Genomic DNA, 22,524 nt, shown 5'->3' on the forward strand with positions numbered 1-22,524 from the left:
TATAAATTAATTAAGAAAAGTTCTTAATATTATTAATTAAAGGATTTAATTTTTGGAAATTAAATCAAGAGAGAGAATTATTTCTAAAGTGTTTAGAAAAAGGATTAATAATTAAAAGGTGTTTTAATTATTAATGAGAATAATAAATGGGATAATAATAATATTATTTATGGGAAAATTTCAGCTGAAAATTTTGCCTATAAATACACTATTATAGACCCTATTTTATTCAAACCCACATCAAACCCGAAAACCCAAAAAGTTTGGAAAACCCAATTCTCTCCACCTCCTTCCTCCTCCTTAACATCGTTTTCTTGGTGGATACCGGTGGAGTGCTTCACACTTGAGGAGCAACTGCTAAGGATCTCTGATCGTTGTCTCCGAATTATTATAAAAGGTTAGATTCGATCCCTCGAATTTTTATTCACGATTTATATGCTTTTATTTGGATTTTGTATGTGTAAAAGTGTTTTTCCATGCCCCCGCTGCGTTAAAAATCCAACATTTGTATAGAGCCCGGAGGACATGCCTGGGATCGATGCATCTGTGGAAATGCAGAGCTTGGATGTGGACCCCAAATAGAAGCCAATCAAACAGAAAAGAAGAAATTTTACCCTGGAGCGTCATCAAGCAATTGACGAGAAAATAGATAAACTTCTAAAAGATGACATCATTTGTGAGATTAAGTATCCAGATTGGCAACCAAATGTGGTATTTTCAAAAAAACCAAATGGCAAATGGAGGATGTGTGTTGATGACACAAGCTTCAACTCTGCATGCCCAAAAGATTCATACCCTCTTCCCAATATTTACCAGCTGATCGATGCGACTTCGGGACATGTAATGCTGAGTTTCATGAATGCTTTTTTTGGATACAATCAGGTCAAGATGGACCCAAAGGACATTGCAAAAAGAGCTTTCATAACTCACCGGGTTGTATATATTTTCCGCATGATGTCATTCGGACTCATCAATACCGGAGCAATTTACCAAAAGGTGATGAACACGATCTCAAAGATCAACTCGGAAAATATGGATTCATATGTTGATGACATGATTTCCAAGTCCAAGACTGTACCGAATCATATAATAGACCTCAAATAATATTTTGACAACTTGAGGAAGTACAACATGAAGCTTAACCCGAAGAAATGCGCATTCGGAGTGCCATCCGGAAAGTTTCTTGGATTCCTAATTAGCAAAAGAGGAATTGAAAAAAGCAAGGAGAAGATTAATGCAATCATAGAGATGAAAGTTCTCTGAACACAAAATGATATACAAAAGCTATTTGGATGCCTCACAACCCTGCGTAGGTTCATCCCAAAGCTCGTAGAAAGATGCTTACCTTTTTTTAGCTACTCAAAGGAGCCCAAAACAAGAAGTTAATAGACTGGACTCCGAAATGTAACACAACATTTAAAGAGGTCAAAAAGCACCTCATAAATCCCCCCATTCTTTCCAAAACAGATCCCGGAGAACCACTCTCGCTCTATATAGCTGCTGGCCCGAAGGCCATCTCTGCTGCACTCATCCGCAAAGAAAAAGGACTCCAAAGTTTGGTGTACTAAGTAAGTCAAGTCCTCAAAGATGTAGAGACTCGATACCCAAACTTGGAGAAGTTTGCTTTAGCCCTTGGTAACACAAGTAGGATGCTTAGGGAATACTTCCAAGGTCGAGAGATCAAGGTGGTCATCGATCAACCTCTCCGAAAAATCATCCACAAACCTAATGCATCCGGGAGACTTGTGAATTGGGTGATTGAGCTGAGTCAATTCAATATCAAGTTGTTCCCTGGAAAGTAATAGAAGCTCAAGCACTGGCATAATTTATTATGGAGTGCACTTTCCCCGAGCCATCTCCCCTCGTAAAAGATTCAGCTACCTCCGAAGATTAACCCCCCATAAAAAATGCATAGAAATGATACGTAGATGGCTCTTCAACAGTGGAGAGATCCGGAGCCGGTCTCATTCTCACCAGTCCCGAGGGGTTCACTGTTCAATAAACAATCACCTTCGCCTTCAAAGCAACCAACAATCAAGGCGAATATGAAGCTCTACTATCCGGACTCTGATTGGAAAAATCCCTTGGAGTAAGGAGTTTAGTCATTCATAGTGACTCACGGGTCATAGTCAAACATACAAGCATAGAGTACATTGATAAAGATAAGAAGCTGGCACTATATCAAACCATGATAAGGAGCATCCTGGAAACCATCCCGTATACCACCATCCTGCAGATCAATAGAAAAGAAATTTCCAAGGCAGATGAGCTCTCCAAGCTAGTATAAAATGATTTAAATTTAAGTATTTCGATTTACTTCGAAGAACTCCAGGCACCGAGCATCGAAAGGGAAGAAATCTTATATATTAGAAGCCCGGACAACTGGATGACTCCTTTCATAGCATATTTGAAGGACAAGACTCTCCCAGAAGACAAGAACAAGGCCAAATACTTGAAGCATAAATCTGCCCATTTTTTCCTTGAAAATGATTAACTATACAGAAGAACTTTTTCAGCAGAACTCTAAAGTATGTTGATCTAGATGAGGCTGACTACCGAGAAGTGCATGAAGGCATTTGTAGAGATTACTTAGCGACAAAGGCCTTAGCATACAAGGTCATCAGACATGGATACTATTGGCTAACAGTCCACACTGATGCAGTTGCATATGTCAAAAAATACAACCAATGTCAAAAGTTCAGCAACGTGCCTAAGCAGAGCCCCAGCCTACTAGCATCAGAGCTCTCTCCAATCCCTCTTACTTTCTGGGGCATAGATATGATGGGCCCTTTTCCCTGAGCGAAAGGATATCTACGCTACGTTTTAGTACCCATTGACTACATGACCAAATGGGCAGAAGTAAAGGGATGCGCACAATCAACCAGCAAGATTACATCAAATTTATCGACTTCATCGTGATGAGGTTTGGGATCCCATTAGTATTGATCTTAAACAATGGTCCCCAGTTAGTTGGCTCGGACTTTCAAGCATATCTTAAAGAGCTCGGGATCAAACACAAGAGGTCATATGTGGCACACCCACAAGGAATTGAACAAGTAGAAGTAACTAGCAGAACCATACTTCGGGCACTCGAGAAAAGACTAGAGGAGTCCAAGAAGACTTGGTTAGATGAGCTCCCAAAGGTATTATAATCATACATAACCACTCTCTGAACAGGTTCCGGGGAAACCCCTTCAAACTCGCCTACGGTTCAGAGGCTAGGCTCCCAGTAGAAACTGGATCCCCTTCTCACAAAGTCATTAATTTTGATGAAGTGTCCAATTTTGAAGGCCTAAAAACAAATCCGGAGCCGTTGGACGAAGTAAGAGACCGTGAAGTACAAAGAATGGAGAAGTACAAAGAAAAAACAAAGCTCTACTTCTAGAAAAAAGGCCAAGATCATACAATATGAAGTGGATGATCTCGTTCTCTGGGACACAACCTCAGATACAACAAACCAAGGAAAGCTGTAGTCTAACTGGGAGGGACCATACAAAGTCAAGGTAGTTTTGCGCTTGGGAACCTACAAACTAAGCTACCTGAATTACACCGAGGTCCCAAACACTTGGCATGAGGCTCTCTAAGAAAATTCCACCAGTAACCGCAAGGTGCGCAAGACTGTACCATTTCTATTGCACAAATAAGAAATCTAAATCTGTATTTATTCTCCTCAGAATGTAATCAACATCGAATAATTGGTTATAATGAAATACAATATTTTGAGCATCCAATAGCTTAGAATAAACTCATTCATGTACTAAATCATACTTACTATCTGCACACCCTAATGCATGTGCACAGTTACACTTATTAGCACAGTCCATGTTTAATTTAAAAAATTTATCAATTTAAAATTTTTAAAGCCTTACCCGGGGTCAATTAAGCATAGTCCATGTGCACTTATAAAATTTTAACCATTTAAAATTTTTTATACCCCTTCCCTGGGTCGACTAAGCACAATCCATGTGCATTTAGAAAATTTTATCAATTTAAAATTATTATACCCCTGCCCGGGGTTGATTTAGCACAGTCCATGTTCACTTACAAAATTTTATCCATTTAAAATTTTTTGTACCCCTCCCCGGGGTTGATTAAGCACAATCTATGTGCACTTACAAAATTTTATCAATTTAAAATTTTTATACCCCTTCCCGGGGTCAATTAAACATAGTCCATGTGCACTTACAAAATTTTATCGATTTAAAATTTTTATACCCCCTTCTCGGGGTCAACTAAACACAGTCCATGTGCACTTATACAATTTTATCCATTTAAAATTTTTTATACGCCTGGACGGGGTCGACTAAGCACAGTCCATGTGTACTTAGAAAATTTCTCAAATCATAAAATCTTAACCCCTCCCCGGGGTAAAATAATAGATATCAATTGCAAAAGCAAAAATAAAAATTACGCGACAAATTATGAAAAAGACAATGTATTAAAGGAAAACCACCGGGGCAAACCAACCCTGGAGTAAGTACTGATCGCAAATACAAAAATTAAATTCACAAATGAAGCCAAAAGACTTATTTCTTAGAAAATAACTTAAAGAAAATTACAAGGCACGTAGGCCGTTTACTGAGCAGTTGGGTTCTCGGGCGGAGGAGGTGGAGTCTTTTCTCCCACATCTTCGAGGGGACGAGGCTGCTGCTCACCCAATCCGGGAGGCGCGGAGGTCCCGACTTCTGCTGCCTTGGCATTTTCAAGGCAGAGTTCCTCAACTAGATAGAGCTCTATGAATCCATCCATATCGCCGCCCGGATTTCCAGCCAAGTAAGAAGATGCGATATCCCAACAGAGGTTCACCTTTTCAAAAAGCACCAAGAGCACCCAGCTCCCGGATGGCATCATCACGGGCTTTCAAAGCTTCAACAACTGCCCTCTTGTGTTCCTCGGACTCCCTTTCCTTGGATTCACTATAAGCCTTAAAATCCTCCCTGACCTTCTTCAACTCCTTCACAGCATCCTTGGCTTTATCACATCTCTCCTTATAGTTGGAAATGATCATGACACAGCCCAAGATGCGAGCATTAGCCTGAAATAAAAGGACAAAGAATAAACACAAGTAATATACAACCAAGAACAAATAAAGGCAAGTGCAAGTTTATATACCTCCGTAACATCCCGAACCAAATTCTCGAGGAAGGTCTCAACATCTTCCCGAGCATACAGCTCAAAATTAGCCGGAGATGCATAATTGTCAAACATCTCTGTTTGACTATGATCAATGGTCATCTTGGCTAGAAGCTCCTTCAAGGCTTCGGTATCCACCAGCCTCCGACTCTCCTCCTCCATAGGATCAACCCTTCGCCTCATCTGCGGTGTCTCGGATCCGCTAGCTCCCTCATCAATACCCTTCCTTTTTCGTGGGTTCAGCTCCCCAACATCCTCTTCACCCCAACCTCCAAACTCCCAGTATCAACAACCACAGGAGGCTCCGTCTGTGGAGCAGCTGAATGCACAACGGCCCCAGAAGAATTAGTGTCTCAGAGGTTGGAACCACTACCACCGTCGGCCTGCTTCCGACCCTTCCCCGAATCAAGCTGATTTGCTCCACTAATTCTCTTGAATCTACCAGCCAAATCCTTTAGTTGCTGAGATATTTCATGATGAAACGGATTCAAAAAAGGAATACGTGCATAAAAAAAAATAAGTCAAAAACTATAGAGATCCCGGGGCACATAAATAAAGATAAAAGGAGAATATGTAAATAGTAAAACTCGCTAAGAGAGTGTTAGGTCACACACACTGTAGAAGGGGGTTGAATATAGTGTTTACTACAATCAAATCGAATATAAGAACTCAAGTAACAGAAAACAGACTTTATTCAACACAATAAACTCTGTTACAATATGGAACTGTCCTCTCTCAGTGATGAACAAATTATCACGAGAGCTGCTAGGGTTATATTGAATAATAACTTCGATTAAGATAACACATATAGTATAGACCCTATGCCTGTATTTATATACTACACAGTTACAAGATAATGTTCTAATTGATATGGAATATAATTCTGCTTCCTAAAATATATCAACTAGTTATCTTTTCTTCCAAGTATTCTATTCTTCATAGAATTCTTTCTTCATGCATATTTCTTCTTGTATTTGTCTTGATCTTCTTTCCTTTCAATCAGCCGCCTGCCTTATCTGAAAGTCTCCTTAAGTCCTGATATTATCTCCTGATAAATATCTTCTGATATCTTAAGTTCTGATAACTTAAGTTTTGATATCTTAAGTCCTGACTTCAGTATAAGTACTGATTTCCAGTTAAGTACTGATTTGTCCTGTTAAGTAAGATCTAAAAACTTAAACACAAATCATATTAGCCATGACATCACAAATATATCTAACAATCTCCCCCAACTTGTAAATTAGCATAATATACAAGTTCAACAGATATTTGATAATGTCAAAAACATTAAGTACAAATGCATAAAAATTTGACTAGATAACTACAACTTACAGTCGTTTCAGCTTTACCATCTTTAACTCCTGATAACAGCTTCAGTCTGTGTACACTTCAGAATTTAAGCAGTTGTAGATCTTTGACTTGGCTTCAATTTCTGATCTTTTTAATGTCAGGAGTTGTTCTGAGATAGTTCTTCCAAAAACATCTCTCAACATATTCAAGTTCATTGACCATCCTCCTTTTAGAATTTATCAATTCAGCTGTATCTTCACCAGTTTGAAAAATAGCTGCTCTGAGATCATTTATCTTAGCTTTTCTTATCTCCTGATCTAGTCTGATCAGATATGCCTTGTCAGACTCTAAATTGAATTTCACAGCCTTATAACCCAGAAAAGTAGTTATGATCTTAGCAGAGTTAGGCTTCATTTCGACAATATCACCTTTGTGATCTCTGTACTTGGGACAGTATGTGCTGTCAGACTTTACAGAATAAAGCTTCTTATGTCTTTGAATTTGTGATTTTAAATAACCTGCAACACTATATGTTAATCTGTCTTTCACTTGAAGTAGGAATAGAACATGTTCCAGTTCCTCAAAATACTTCAGTGGTATAGCATTCTGCCTGATACGGTATACCCTTCCATCTGTCATAAAATATAACAAGATATGTTCTTTCAAAAAGGTATGGTAAACCATTTGTACAGATTCAAGTCGATTCAATCTTTCAGGAGTTGCTCCAACACCTGGTTCAGTTAAGGAAGTTGGATCATTGGTAGTGTTATGAACTCTTCTTTCATCAGAACTACCCAATCCAGATTTATCTCTTGCTTCCTTTCCTGTAACAACTCTTTCTTGAAAACCACTTGTTGCAGTCTTCAAAGATTGAGTCTGTTTAGCTTTGGTGAATCCTGGTAGGAGTATCTTTGAAGGTTTAACATGAGCAATGTCAGAGGTTTCCTTTTCCTTATCTTCTGATATCAAGCCAACTTGAGCTATGTCAGAGGTTGCTTGCTTCACTGTCATATCAGAACTTACTACATCTTGACTCTGAACAACATGATCCATGTCAGAGGTCATTTGAAAAATCTTCTTTGAAATCAGAGTAAGACTAGCATCTTCTTCATCATCAGTTATTTCTTCATCCATGACTGGCATATAAACCTTTACAGGTTCATCAACTTTTTCTTTGCCCTTGGACCTTGGATCAATTTCCACTTGTGATTTGGCTTTGGTTGCCTCAGAATTTGTTCTTGCCTTTATCACAATACCCTTAGGCTTTGGAAATTTCTTTTCAACAACAGAAGTTTTAGATTTTATCTTGAAACCTTCTGCTTTGAGTCTAGCTTCTTCTTCCTTTAGACTCTCAAAGTCCATTCCTGGATTTTCTTTAAGAAATAATTGCTTTGAATTTTCTTCATCAAGTTCCAAATGTTCACCAGAACTTATCCTTTTACCAGTATCAGAACTTATTCTTCTCCCAGTATCAGAACTTGTTCCTTGACTTGTAATTCTAGCTTTACTTGATGAAAATCCTTTGCCTTGACCTTGACCTCTACCCTTATCAGAGTTTCCCTGGTCATCATTTCCATCATCCTTTCCCTTCAGTGTCTGAATAGATTTGCATTTGGACTTAATCACTTTCTTCCCCTTTTTGGCATCAGCAGGTAAAAGAAGAGAGACAAGCAATTCCACCGAGGATTGGATCACATTGAGTTGGTTTTGGTGAGAAGCTTGATTCTTTAAAATTTCATCAATCTGAATTTGTTGCTTCTCCTGAGTTTTCTCAATGTAGGCAATTCTGTCAAAGGCTGGCTTGAAAAATCTGTTCTTTTCAAGTTTCACATTCATATCTTGCTGGATCAAGGTTTCTTGAATTTTATTCACCTTGGCATGAGTTGTTGAGTGTTGACCTTAAAGGTTCCTAGTACTCAATGCAGTAACTCTCAGTTGTGCCTTGAAATCATCATTTAACAACATTTCATCAGCTTTTGCCAGATGCTCAGCAAGAATCTTTTCAGAAGGAACAAAACTAACTGTGTTCCATTCCTTAGTCCACTCCTTTCCTCTAGGAGTTTCACTCCAAGGTACTAGTGCTTCCCCTCTAACAAACTTCTTGATTAGATCAGCTTTATTAACTATTTGTTGAGGTGCATGTGCTGATGGACCAGCTGCATCAGCATCTAGATTAGTAGCAGCTTCACCTGTAGTTTCCTCATTGGCAGCATCAGAACTTGCAGATCCTGCAGTATCAGCATCCTCTGATAAAATAGCAGTATGTGAGGCTATAAAGGCTTCAACATCATCCTCTAAATTATAATCTGCAGCTAGGTTCTGATCAACATCCAAAATTGATGTTGTTGGTGGAGTGAGTTAAATTGGTGGAGCTTCCAAGTACAAAACCTCAGGCACAATCAAGTTATGAATATCAATTTCAGCACTTGTACCTGGTTCTTCAGTATGTACTGGATCAACTATAGGTAACATAGAAGGTGTAGGTACTTTGTCTTGAGCAGTTTCTGGTTGTGCAGAAGGAAGTGATTCAAGAACAACTGGTTCTGTTGGGATTAGAGATTCCTGACCCCCTTCCTTAGCTGCTTCCACATCTTCTGAATCTGACTCAACTATGTCCCTGTGAGCTCTCTGTTTCTTTAATTTCTTCAACGGTGGAGACACTGTAGGAGCTTTATCATCAGAATTTAACTTTCTAAGCCTTTTGAGGGGCCTAGAACTCCCAGTTACAGTATCTTTCTGAGAAGAAACCTTCTCAGCTTCTACAATAACAGGTTCTGATGTTTGAACGTATCCCTCAGTATCTGACTCATCTCTCAGAATCATTCTCCTCCTCTTCTGTTGAGACTGAGGTACATTCTTTGTCCTCTTTGGTCTTGAAGATGAAGGCTTCACTTGATGTGCTAAGCTTGAGGTGGAGAAGTTTGAGATGTTTGTGTAGAGGTGGTAGGTGCTGATGGATGAGGTTCTGATGGTTGGACATCAGGATGTAGTTCAATATATTTAACTGGATCATAGGTTATTAAGGCTTGTTTGACAGATAAAGGAACTAGGAGGGGTCTTAACACGGCCTTCTTATTAGCAGTAGATAATAAGTCATTAAAAGCTCTTTTAGCTAGTCTGAATGATGAAATTAATTCACTAGCTGACTGGGGCTTATCATCACAACAAAAACTATAGATAAACTGACAGAATCTAGCAAAGTAAACAGTATTTCTGTCTTCTGTCATTCTATCCCCAATAAAACCTAAGACAGCACTTGCATAATCAAAATCAGTTTTGTTAATGAGAGCATACCTGATTTGTTGGCTGAATATGGGGATTGCATCGAAATTAGAACATTTGTTTGCAAAAGCCTTGGCTTTGCAGTCAAAGAAGAAACTCCATTCCCTCCTTATGTAAGATCTCTTCAACTGACCCAGCTTTGCCAATGTCCTCTCATACCCCAGACTGGCCATCATGTTTTGAAGAACTGGCTCCTCAATAGTAGAATAAACACAGTTCTCAGGCAGCTGCAGTGCTTGTCGAACCGTGCCCAATGTCACAACATGCTCATCCTCCCCTGATGAAAAAATTATACTTGAAGACCCTTGAGCACCACCATCATCATATACTCCGCTTCTCCAGAACTCCAGCACTTGAGTACCAGAGACTTCATTCGGTTCGGTCAGAGCGTACCCAATATCAGAACTAGCAAGAAAGTCCTGAATGAAGTGAAGTTCTGATGGGGCTTCTGACTTGTTAAGAATAGCGGAGAAGTTATTAGGAAAAAACTTAGCCCCATTGAAAATTATGTCTTTTGGTGCCATCTCTGTAAGAAATTAAGTGAATAAGAGTATGTTTGCAAAGTGTTTGTAAAAAGTCCTGAGAGAAAAACAACTTCAGAAAATAAAAGAGAGAGGGAGAGAGAAAGTAAAAGAGATTTAGAATAGAAAAGTAAGTAAAAGATTAGAAAATCTTTTATCTCTCATATATATACTCTCTCCACTCAACAATTGTATTTTTGAAGCATGGGATACACTTTACACCTGGCACCATGTGAACAGTCAGTAAACGGTTAGAACAAGAGTTAATGGGCACGGGATATAATAACAATTACTGTACGCATGCAGGTTTTCAAGACATACATGCTAACCACTAACCCATAATGATTATGACTATTTTATCTCACATAAACCAATATTCTGTAAAAATATTATCGTTCGAGTAATGACCAAAAATAAACCAAGTAAATAAATACTGCCACGCCAGCATCAGAACTTGATTATTATCAGGATTTAAAAGTCATCAGAATATGGCTCCTTAACTCGAAAAGTGAATGTTTATTCCTGTAATTCTTAACACAAATACTGATATGGTTTCATCAGAACTTAATCATCAGAACTTCCATCAGAACTTGTCCTCAGAATTTATGCAATCTGACACATAAACTGTTCATCTAAAATAACATTTATCACCACAGTAATTTTCATCATTCATATGGAGTGTATGTGTGTGCATTAAGCTAAATATCAAACACAGAGTAAAGTCTGATTCACTTCAGTACATCTTAGAAATAAGGCATAACTAAGAACTTTGCTCAAAATCTGTCATTATTCTGAGGTCTACTATAGAATGAGTTCATGCATGAGTCCACCTCAACTGTTTTGTGCTCATTTTATGAATCTTTTGAAATTCCATTTTACAATGGCTTCTCAGTGTAAGTGAGTCACGACTGCTTATCAGAATTTATGCCGCTATCAGAGTATTTCTCCAGTAATCATAGAGTGTGAAAAGTCATCAAGAACATTTTATTTTTCTTTTCTAATGCATATTACTTAATACCAGCAATACACTTGGGTCTTCCCTTCCATATTTTTACTCTAGATCTCAAAGGAGTACCTGATTTTTATTTCTTTTCTTTTCTTTTGATAAGCGAGGCTTATCAGCACTTAGTACATCCATCAGATTTACTAACATCAGAGCTTAACAGATAAGAAGCACTATTCTAGTTTTTGACTTAGTAATAAGATACACAAAGTAAACTTCAACTAAGCTCAATATCAGAATTTGCTTGTGTTAAAAGATTTCCACATAAACAATTACTTCAAACAAGGGATCTTTAGTATATTAAAGACTACTAGGTCAGCATCTAGCATAGTTATCCTCATTGGATTGAATAGTCACATAAACATTCATATCACTATCAGAGTTTAGAATTCACATCAGACAACAATCAGCACTTAAGCAAATTTCAATTTAAGCACAGAATACACAAAGATAGTAATATCTGTAAATACTGATCATAAAGTCTGATGTATCAGAACATAAACTAAGTAGTTAGAGAAAGAACCTGAAACCATTCCAAGTTCATTTACCAATCTTGTAAAAGTAACTTCACATAGTGGTTTTGTGAAGATATCTGCTAGTTGTTGATCTGTTGGAACAAAATGCAATTCCACTGTACCTTCATCCACATGTTCCCTTATGAAGTGGTACCTAATGCTGATGTGCTTTGTCATTGAGTGTTAAACTGAATTACCTGTCATAGCAATAACACTTTGATTATCACAGTAAATAGGGATTTTAGAAAATTCTAACCCATAATCCAGTAACTGATTCTTCATCCAAAGAATCTGTGCACAACAGCTTCCTACAGCAATGTATTCTGCTTCTGCAGTTGATGTGGAAATTGACTTCTGTTTCTTGCTAAACCAAGAAACAATCTGCCTCCAAGAAATTGGCAGCTTCCACTTGTATTTTTCCTGTTAATTTTGCATCCTGCAAAATCTGCATCCGAGTAACCTATTAGCTTAAAGTCTAATTCTCTAGGATACCACAATCCCAGATCAGCTGTACCCTTAAGGTACTTGAAAATTCTTTTCACAGCTGTTAAGTGAGGTTCTCTTGGATCTGCTTGAAATCTTGCACAAAGATAGGTAGCATACATGATATCAGGTCTACTTGTAGTTAGATAGAGTAGAGATCCAATCATACCTCTGTAATCAGTAATATCTACTGATTTACCAGTATCCTTATCCAACTTTGTTGCAGTGGCCATAGGAGTGGATGCACTTGAACAATCTTGCATTCCAAACTTTTTTAACAAATTTCTGGTGTACTTAGTCCACCGAAAAGTCCATTTCCCTCAAATCTACTCATTTTCTTGTCTGATTTTCACGAAATATGCCTCGGATCAAATTAAAATATCAATAAGGATTCAAGTATGTGAAAATATCCATAATACGTCCGGACTCTGTATTGGAGAAAAAACTATGTACTAACCCCTTTGGGGATCCACCGAAAACTCCATTTCCGTCAAATCTACTAATTTTCTCGTCCGATTTTCATGAAATATGCCTCGGTTCAAATTAAAGTATCAATATGGATTCAAGTATGTGAAAATATCCATAATACATTCGGACTCTGTATTGGAGAAAAAACTGTGTACTAACCCTTTTGGGGATCCACCGAAAACTCCATTTCCGTCAAATCTACTCAGTTTCTCATCTCATTTTCACGAAATATGGCTCTGTTCAAATTAAAATATCAATATGGATTCAAGTATGTGATGGTAACGTATATTTTGGTTGTTTTGATTTCGTAGCTATTATTTTTGAGTGTTTTATTTTCTATTTTGTATTTTTTGTATCCAAATATGGCATAGATTCTGAGAACTTGTATGGTTGATAGGATATTTAAACAATTAGCTAGCCTTAACCTTAGATCTGTGCGTCCCGAATTCATAGGCTTGCCTAAATTATCATCTAGTGATTCTTCCTCAAAAACTGATAGCATGCCTCCCCGTTATGTGAGACCTGTAGTTAGCGAACTCCCCACCTAATTATTGCACCCCGGGCAGACGTTAGCCCGTAGGGATGTGTCTTGGGTATATATATAGATCACTACTTTGCATAGTGTCGGCATAATAGCCCTCCTCTTGAATTTTACTTTTGGGACCTTTCTGATGCTTATAGATCCTTGGGTAGGGAATAATATGACCAGGCCCGTATGGATGAGCTTTTCTTTAACGCCCCAAGTACGGGTTATGCTCATGACCCTGTTCACCCCGAGCTTAGGAAGTATACAGATGGGCAAGTAGATGATGTCCTTAAGGCCTTTTTCACTCCGGGGATGGTTTAGAGTGGAGGTGGCCTGAACCTCACGAGCGTGTATACCATAGGCCCGCGGGTGGTTGGGTCGGGATTCCTCTAGAGTACCTCAGCGGTATGAGACCTAACCTTCACCAGTTTACCAAATTACTATGTCAGGATGTGTACGGTATTCCATTCACCCTACTTGCCTCGAACTCTGTTAAATGGATCTCTTGGTTCCAGGGGTGTTGTCATATGAAGAAATACCTACCAACCTTCAAGATTTTCCATCATCTCTTTAAAATCAAGAAATCCACAAACTTCCCTCTCTATGAATTCACATTCAACATGAATGAGTGTGGGTTTCCAATTTATACCAGAAAGTCCCCAGTTTTTATGTTAAATTCTCTCCGGGGATGGCATCAGGAGTTTATCTTTTTTCGGGGTGGGGACCTAGAATTTATGCCATTATACAAGAATGCAATTAAAACGAACAGGTTCCCTACTCAGCGGCTCGGGGGAGATGCTCTTGCGAAGATGTATGACTTTTGCGTGGCCCTCGGTCAGCAATGGACTCGGGATAACTTTTTGTGTAATACTATATTATATAATACAGGATGTAAGTTTTTTCTCTCTGTTACAGATATTTGTGATGTCATGGCTAATATGATTTGTGTTTAAGTTTTCAGATCTTACTTAACAGGACAAATCAGTACTTAACTGGAAATCAGTACTTATACTGAAGTCATGACTTAAGATATCAGAACTTAAGATATCAGAAGATATTTATTAGGAGATAATATCAGGACTTAAGGAGACTTTCAGATAAGGCAGGCGGCTGATTGAAAGGAAAGAAGATCAAGACAAATACAAGATGAAATATGCATGAAGAAAGAATTCTATGAAGAATAGAATACTTGGAAGAAAAGATAACTAGTTGATATATTTTAGGAAGTAGAATTATATTTCATATCAATTAGAACATTATCTTGTAACTGTGTAGTATATAAACACAGACATAGGGTTTACACTATATGTGTTATCTTAATCGAAGTTATTATTCAATGTAACCCTAGCAGCTCTCGTGATAATTTGTTCATCACTGAGAGAGGACAGTTCCATATTGTAACAGAGTTTATTGTGTTGAATAAAGTCTGTTTTCTATTACTTGAGTTCTTATATTCGATTTGATTGTAGTAAACACTGTATTCAACCCCCTTCTACAGTGTGTGTGACCTAACATGTGGTATCAGAGCTATCTGTTAACACACAAACAGTTTAAGATCCATAAACAATCATGTCTAAAGAAGAAACTCCAACCAAGCCCACCAAAACTGAAGAACCTCCAAAAACCATAACCCATAGTCGATATGAGACTATAAGAGTTCCTATGTTGAAACCTTCTGAGTATTCCATATGGAAAGAGAAGATGGCTATGTTTCTGGAAGCTACAGATCCAAAATATCTCGACAGGATTAATGAAGGACCACATATGCCAGCCAAACTCTCTGTGGAAGTTGCAGGTCAGCCAGCAAAGTCTGTACGAAAGGAGAATAGTGATTACACTGCTGAAGATATCTTATCGATTGCGAAGGATGCAAAGGTAAGACACTTGATGCATAGTGCCATTGATAATGTCATGTCAAACAGGGTAATTCAATGCAAGACTGCAAAAGAGATATGGGATGCTTTGGAAACAAGGTGTCAGGGAACTGATTCAATCAAGAAGAATAGGAAGACGATACTCACTCAAGAGTATGAGCACTTTGACTCAAAGCCTGATGAGTCATTAACTGATTTATATGACAGATTTGGCAAACTCTTGAATGATTTGTCACTAGTTGACAAAGAGTATGATATTGAAGATTCAAATCTTAAATTCATGTTAGCTCTTCCTGAAAGATGGGATTTGAAGGCCACAATAATAAGAGACAACTATAATCTTGATGAAACAACTCTTGATGAAATTTATGGGATGCTCAAGACTCATGAACTTGAGATGGAACAAAGAAGCAAGAGGAATGGAAGAAAGTCAAGGACAGTTGCCTTTATGGCTGAGGAGGAAAGTCCCAAAGTTGTTGCCTCAAAGAAAGGCAAGGGAAAAGCTCTCATCACAAAGTCTGATACTGAGTCATCAAGTTCTGATAGTGATGATGACTCAGAAACTGAAAATATACCTGAGATGGACCCTGATGAAGAGATGATAAAGTTGTGTGCTCTTATGGTGAAAGGAATCACAAAGATTGCATACAGAAAATTCAGGAGAGGAAATAAGTTTTCCAGGAAAGGTGCAAGTTCTGATAAGAAAGGTTTCAGAATATCTGAAGGCAAAGGAGGAAAGTCTGACAAAGGAGATTACTCAAATGTTAAATGCTACAACTGTGGTGAGAAAGGCCACATATCTCCTGATTGCAGAAAAGGGAAGAGTGACAAAGGCAAGGCTCTTATCACAAAGAAGAAAAGCTGGTCAGATGCTTCAGATTCTGAGGATGAGGAAAACTATGCCTTGATGGCAAATGTTGATAGCAGTTATGATACTGCTGACTTAAAGGTACCTCAAACTACTTATGCCCTTCATACTGATGATATTACTGAGTTGAGAAGATATCTTAAAACCATGTTCATTAGTTATAAAGATCAAACTTTAACATGTGAAAGATTAACTTCTGAAAATCTTGCTTATAAAAAGAGGAATGATTATTTAGAAAAAGAGTTAGTCATGTTCCATCAAACTCAAAAAGATAGAGATGATGCCTATTATGTTAGGAATGAAAGTGCTAAAAATGAATGAATCTCTAAAAACTGAGTTAGAAAAGGAAAGAGAGATTATCAGGACTTGGACTAACTCTGGTAGAACAACTCAAGATATTCTTAGTAGTGGAAACTGGAAAGAGGGCTTAGGTTATGGAGATGATAAGAACAGTAAAGGAACTATAGAAACTGAGCCTATAGTTGTTAAACAAAAACCAAAGGTAAATCCTGTTAAGTTTGTAACTGCAAAGTCTGATATTGAGAAATCAGAAGTTAAGGAGAAATTAACTTCTGACAAACCTAAACAGGATAAGCCAACTGAAGTTAACATAGGATTAATGACCAAGAATCAGCTTAAGCATAAGCTACCTAGGAAAAATAGGAATGAAAAGGAAGGTGTGAACAAAAGTAACAATTATAAGCCTCTTCCTAATGCTCCTAGAAAAATATGTCATAATTGTGGAAATTCTAACCACCTGGCTTCTTTTTGCAGGAAGAATAAGAACATAAACTCCTTACCCTCAAAGTCAGGAGTTAAGAGTCAGTTTGTTAGATATAAGCCACAAAATCCTTGTTTTCATTATGGTAGTTTATGGCATTCCATTTATACATATAAGGAATATCATAGTTTGTACTATGATTATTATCATATAAAACCTTATGTAAAGAAAGTTAGCATTATTCCTTCTAGTGTAAGTTCTGATGTAAAGTCTGATATTGCAAATTCTGAAAAGAAAACTGTTAACATACACTCTGATGCTAAATCCGCTGCAAATGTTAACAAACTTAATAAGGCCAAAGGATCCAAGCAAGTCTGGGTCCTTAAAACTAATCATTAGTGGTCTTTGTGATTGCAGGGCAATAGGAAGAACATCCTAGTTCTGGACAGTGGATGTTCAGGATGTATGACTGGAAATAAAGCCCTGCTATCAGACTTTGTGGAGAAAGCTGGCCCAGGTGTTTCTTATGGAGATGGCAACATTGGAAAAACTCTGGGATACGGCAATATCAATCTTGGGAATGTCATCATTAAAAAAGTAGCTCTGGTCTCAGGACTTAAACACAATCTACTGAGTGTTAGTCAAATCTGTGACAGAGGTTATCATGTGGATTTCTTTGAAGAACACTGTAAAGTTGTAAGCAAATCTACAGGCAAAGTTGTTTTGAAAGGATACAGGCATGGTAACATTTATGAAGCCAAACTTTCAACAAATACTGATGGTTCTGCAATCTTTCTGTTAAGTATAGTATCAATTGAAGAAAGCTGAGATTGGCACAAGAAACACTCTCATTTAAATTTTAACAATATAAATGAACTAGTCAAGAAAGATCTTGTGAGAGGACTGCCAAAATCAGTATTTGCTCCTGATGGCCTTTGTGATTCATGTCAGAAGGCAAAATAAAGAAAATCTTCATTCAAGAGCAAGACGGAATCATTAATTCTTGAGCCTTATCACCTACTACATGTTGATCTATTTGGTCCAGTGAATGTCATGTCTATTGCAAAGAAGAAATATGCTATGGTCATAGTGGATGAGTTCACCAGATACACATGGGTGTATTTCTTGCACACAAAAAGTGAAACTGCATCTATCTTGATTGATCATGTCAAGCAACTGGATAAATTGGTCAAAGATTCTGTGAAGATCATAAGAAGTGATAATGGCACTGAGTTCAAGAATTTGATCATGGAAGAGTTCTGCAAAAACCATGGAATAACGCAGGAATTTTTTGCTCCTGGAACTCCACAGCAAAATGGAGTTGTTGAAAGAAAGAATAGAACTCTTATTGAAGCTGCACAAACTATGCTTAATGAAGTAAAGCTACCAACTTACTTTTGGGTTGAAGCTGTGCAGACTGCTTGTTTTACTCAGAATGCTACATTTATCAACAAGCATGGAAAAACACCATATGAGATGGTGAAGAAAAAGAAGCCAAATCTGAAGTACTTTCATGTATTTGGATGCAAGTGTTTTGTTCTTAAGACTCATCCTGAACAGCTATCCAAATTTGATCTAAAAGCTGATGAAGGAATTTTTGTTGGATATCCACTTTCCACAAAAGCCTTCAAAGTCTACAATTTAAGAACAAGGGTTGTCATGGAATCTATCAATGTCTCTTTTGATGATAAGAAGATTACTGGACTTGAAGATTTCAATGATCATGATCAGCTGTGATTCGAAAATGAAGTGTTAAATTCTGATTCTGTAAATCCCGGCAGTCTAAATCCTAATACTACAAACTCTGATGGATTAAACTCTGATGTTATTGAAACTGTGGTGACTACGCCAAAGCAAGATGCACCTGTGCAGGGGGAGCATACTGAAGATCCGACCACATCTCAAGAAGCATCAGAATCTACTACAGGCTCTTCAAGTTCTGATTCGTCAAGTTCTGATGGGTCAAGTTCTGATAATTCTTGAAACTCATGTTCTGATATTTCTGGAAACTCAAATACTGAAGGATCCAACTCATAGAGCATAATTTCAGGGGGAGCATCAGAAAATGTTGATGGAGACAGCATGGATCATGGGGGAGCATCCAGTTCTAAAGATAACCTTCCATCTGCAAGGAAGTGGACTAAAGCACATACACCTGACTTAATTATTGGAAATCCTGATGCAGGTGTCAGAACTAGAACAGCTACATCGAATGAATATCTCTATCATTATTTTCTTTCCTAGACTGAACCAAAGAAAGTGGAAGAAGCTCTTCAAGATGTTGATTGGGTGCAAGCAATGCAGGAAGAGTTAAATGAATTTGAAAGAGATAAAGTCTAGACCCTAGTACCAAGACCAAAGACTAGGTCTGTTGTTGGTACAAAGTGGGCGTTCAGAAATAAAATTGACAGTGATGGTATAATTACAAGGAATAAAGCAAGGCTGGTTGCAAAAGGATACTCTCAACATGAGGGAATTGATTATGATGAAACATTTGCACCAGTTGCTAGATTGGAAGCCATAAGGATATTTTTAGCTTATGCTGCTCACAAGAAGTTTAAAGTCTTTCAAATGGATATGAAAAGTGATTTTCTTAATGGAGAATTGGAAGAGGAAGTATATGTTGAACAACCTCCGGGCTTTGTAGATCCCAAATTTTCTAATCTTGTTTACAGGCTTGATAAAGCACTTTATGGCCTTAAGCAAGCTCTAAGAGCATGGTATGAGACTTTAGCTCAGTTTCTTCTGGAAAGTGGATTTAACAGAGGGACTATTGACAAAACACTGTTCTACCTCAACCATGGAAAGGACTTACTTTTGGTGCAAATATATGTTGATGATATCATTTTTGGTTCTACCAATGACAGACTTTGTAAGAAGTTTTCCAAGCTGATGCAGTCAAGATATCAAATGAGTATGATGGGAGAACTTAACTATTTTATGGGCCTTCAAGTCAAGCAGAATGAAGAAGGAACTTTTATTTGCCTTTGAGTCATTCCAACTTTGAGAGTCATTTTAGAGTCTTAATAACCTTTTAGAGTTGGTTTGGAGTGAAGTCCTAAGGTGGAGATACCTTATTTCCACCAAAACACCCGAGAGTCAACATTAGAGTTGCCTTTAGAAGCTTTAGAGAGGTGCATTGCATTTGTGTGTCTTTTAAGTGAGGCCTTTATTTCAAACCAATTGTTAAAGTTATGTTAAAGTCATAATAAGTCATAGGAGTCATAATATAGCAAAGGCATAGGGTAGAACTTCATATATTTTCCAAGGCACACAATTGGTGCCAAGGTGTGCATTTGGTAAAGTTTAGTAGTATGCATTGCATTTGTGAGTCATTTGAGGTGAGGCATAAGTGTGTCTTACTAAATTTAGGTTGAGTTCAGGTCTGTTAAGGAGGATTAGGAGTATTGGTCATGATAATTGTATGTATGTGATTGAATGCTAAGTGACTAAGGTCGTAAATAGAGTCTAGTTGTGTACTATTAACTAAGTAATAAATTGCCATGTTATTTCTTGCTATGTGTTATGTGGTTTATATGGTGCATATATTATTTATAATTAGTAGAATTTAAGTGTATATATATATAAGTGTGTATATGTGTATGTAACACCCCCAAATTCGGGGTCGGGGATCTGGGTTGTCATGAGTTCCATTTCCCTTAACAACATTTAATCTAAATAAACAACCAATTACTGCGTACAGTGACCCCACAATATACACACACACCCCAAGTTATATTCTTAGAGATGAATACCAAAATAACACAAGTCTTTTTATTCCACAATTATAAGTCATTACACCTTAAAAGGGGTTTCTGAATAAATTTTTATATTCCTTGCCATTATTACAATTCATAATATACATAAGTCTGGTACATCAACAGTTGAAAATCTAGCCTATTGGTAGTTCCTACCTCGGCAACCGTGGCATCAACGCCTCCAGGAAACTGTGGAATGTTTCCTAACCGCTTGCGAATTGGGAGCTTGGTCCTGTTCATCTTGTCTATCTGTTGTTGTGCGATGAAAGAAGAAAGCAAGGGTGAGCAACAAGCCCACCGAAATAATATATATAATAATTAACAATATATGAGCATTCTCATAGTACTCATGAAAGTCTTGGTCGAGAAGAAATGAACCAAGTTTGATATCTTAATGTGACGAAGTCGCAGAATATTCAGTATATATATACATATATACTTCTCAAAATCTTTGAAAACCTTTGACATGTATAATATATACAAAGTTCCAGTTTATAACTGTATAAAATATCATTGCAAGGTGATCTCATATATCTAACCTTGTCTCAACGTTTTTCTAAAAATCTTTGTCATGCATAAGATAATCATTAACTAGATATAAGTTGAAAAGATGAAGTCACAAGATACTCCAATATGCTTATATCTTTTCCGAATACTACTTGAACTACCACCGTTCAGGGTGTAATCAGTTTCAAAAGTTCACCACATACATGAGACTACAAGATAAGACTTGAATATAATCAATCTTTAAAATATCATTCAAAAGAAATGAAGTTACGAGATACTTCATTAAGTCCCGATATATATATATATATATATATATATATATATACATTTCATACACTCTTCTGCTATGGAAGTATAAGCAGAGTTGTCATTCCCAAGAATTTTGGAAAGAAGAAACTTTGGCATAAACCTGATATCTTGCTTATCAGGAAAAGATACCAATTAAGTCACCTTTTCTACTAGTAGATGGATGAATCCCCCACTGGTCATCACCCTAGCCGTATTAGGACCTTATGCTGGACTGCCACTCAGCCACTTACGCATTGATGGACTCCCACTGAGCCACTTACACTTTCATGGACCCCCACTGAGCCCATGTTGCTTATGTCGATGCATTTCGATTGCACTTACTTATCGAATGTTGGGCAAGTAATCAAACTCTTTTATCAAGTTAGCAACTTCGTTGCTCCAAAAATACACCACGGAGCCGGATCCCTTAGGTTTTGAGCGAGTATTTAAATCTCCTTCGAAAGGAAGATCTTAAATCTAAAAATGAGTTTTGGGATCCGCTCTAACTTTTAAAATCATTTTGAAGATTCGAAAACATTTTAAAGAATGTTTAGAGTAATGATGATTTAATAAAATAAATCATTCCCAATATGTTAGAAAATATCTGAATATTATTATTTAAATAATATTCCCATAAAGGATAATCTTTATAAAAATAATTGAAGTAGAAGTTTTAAAAACTCATACTTGAAATGAATAATAAATAACAAAAGATATACTTATACGAAAGTACGTTCTTTATTTGAATAATCAAAAATAAGTTTGATTATTATTTAAAACTGTCGAATATACCTTATTCGATTAATAGTTATAGAAAACTATATATATATATAAATAAATATATATATTATACTCGGGAACATCGACTCCCGATTTAGAAAAATGTTCACCTTCGGGTCCCCTATACTAAGGGTATACGCAACTACTGCTTATCTCTAGCATAGGTATTATGCAGTTTATAAGCATTTGAATTGATAATAGAATATCAAGATTTCACAACATGCATATATATACCATATCAATATGCTACAATATATCACAAGAGTTTCTAATAACAGTCATGCACTTATCTCAAGATAATGCATCAATATATTTACATCACAGCAACTTGTATAACAGGTAGAAAACTTGTCTGAGCGTTCCGGGGTAGACTTAAGCTTAGAGTGGGTCCGGTACCTATGAAAAATAACATAATCCGGAATTAAACCACGGTCGCTTAAGAAACTAGACTTTAACCAATTGGACCCTAACGTTCGCTTTTGTGCTTAATGATTCACATAAGTCGCT

General features: G+C 37.2%; 1 protein-coding gene across 1 annotated transcript; it reads left to right on the forward strand.

The window, feature by feature from the left end:
* Nucleotides 1–2,849: 2,849 nt before the first annotated feature.
* Nucleotides 2,850–3,385, forward strand: LOC141685455 (uncharacterized). Its single transcript, XM_074490554.1, has 2 exons — nt 2,850–3,124; nt 3,178–3,385. Exons 1-2 carry the CDS (start codon nt 2,850–2,852, stop codon nt 3,383–3,385), a joined length of 483 nt encoding a protein of 160 aa, XP_074346655.1.
* Nucleotides 3,386–22,524: the final 19,139 nt, after the last annotated feature.

The sequence above is a fragment of the Apium graveolens genome, chromosome 9 (genome assembly GCF_009905375.1).
Source record: "Apium graveolens cultivar Ventura chromosome 9, ASM990537v1, whole genome shotgun sequence".
NCBI classification, from domain to species: domain Eukaryota; kingdom Viridiplantae; phylum Streptophyta; class Magnoliopsida; order Apiales; family Apiaceae; genus Apium; species Apium graveolens.

Coding starts and splice junctions, on each gene's coding strand:
- LOC141685455 (XM_074490554.1), top strand. CDS start 2,850: ATGGGCAGAAGTAAAGGGATGCGCACAATCAACCAGCAAGATTACATC. Junction 3,125..3,177: donor GAGGAGTCCAAGAAGACTTG/GTTAGATGAGCT, acceptor CTCTCTGAACAG/GTTCCGGGGAAACCCCTTCA.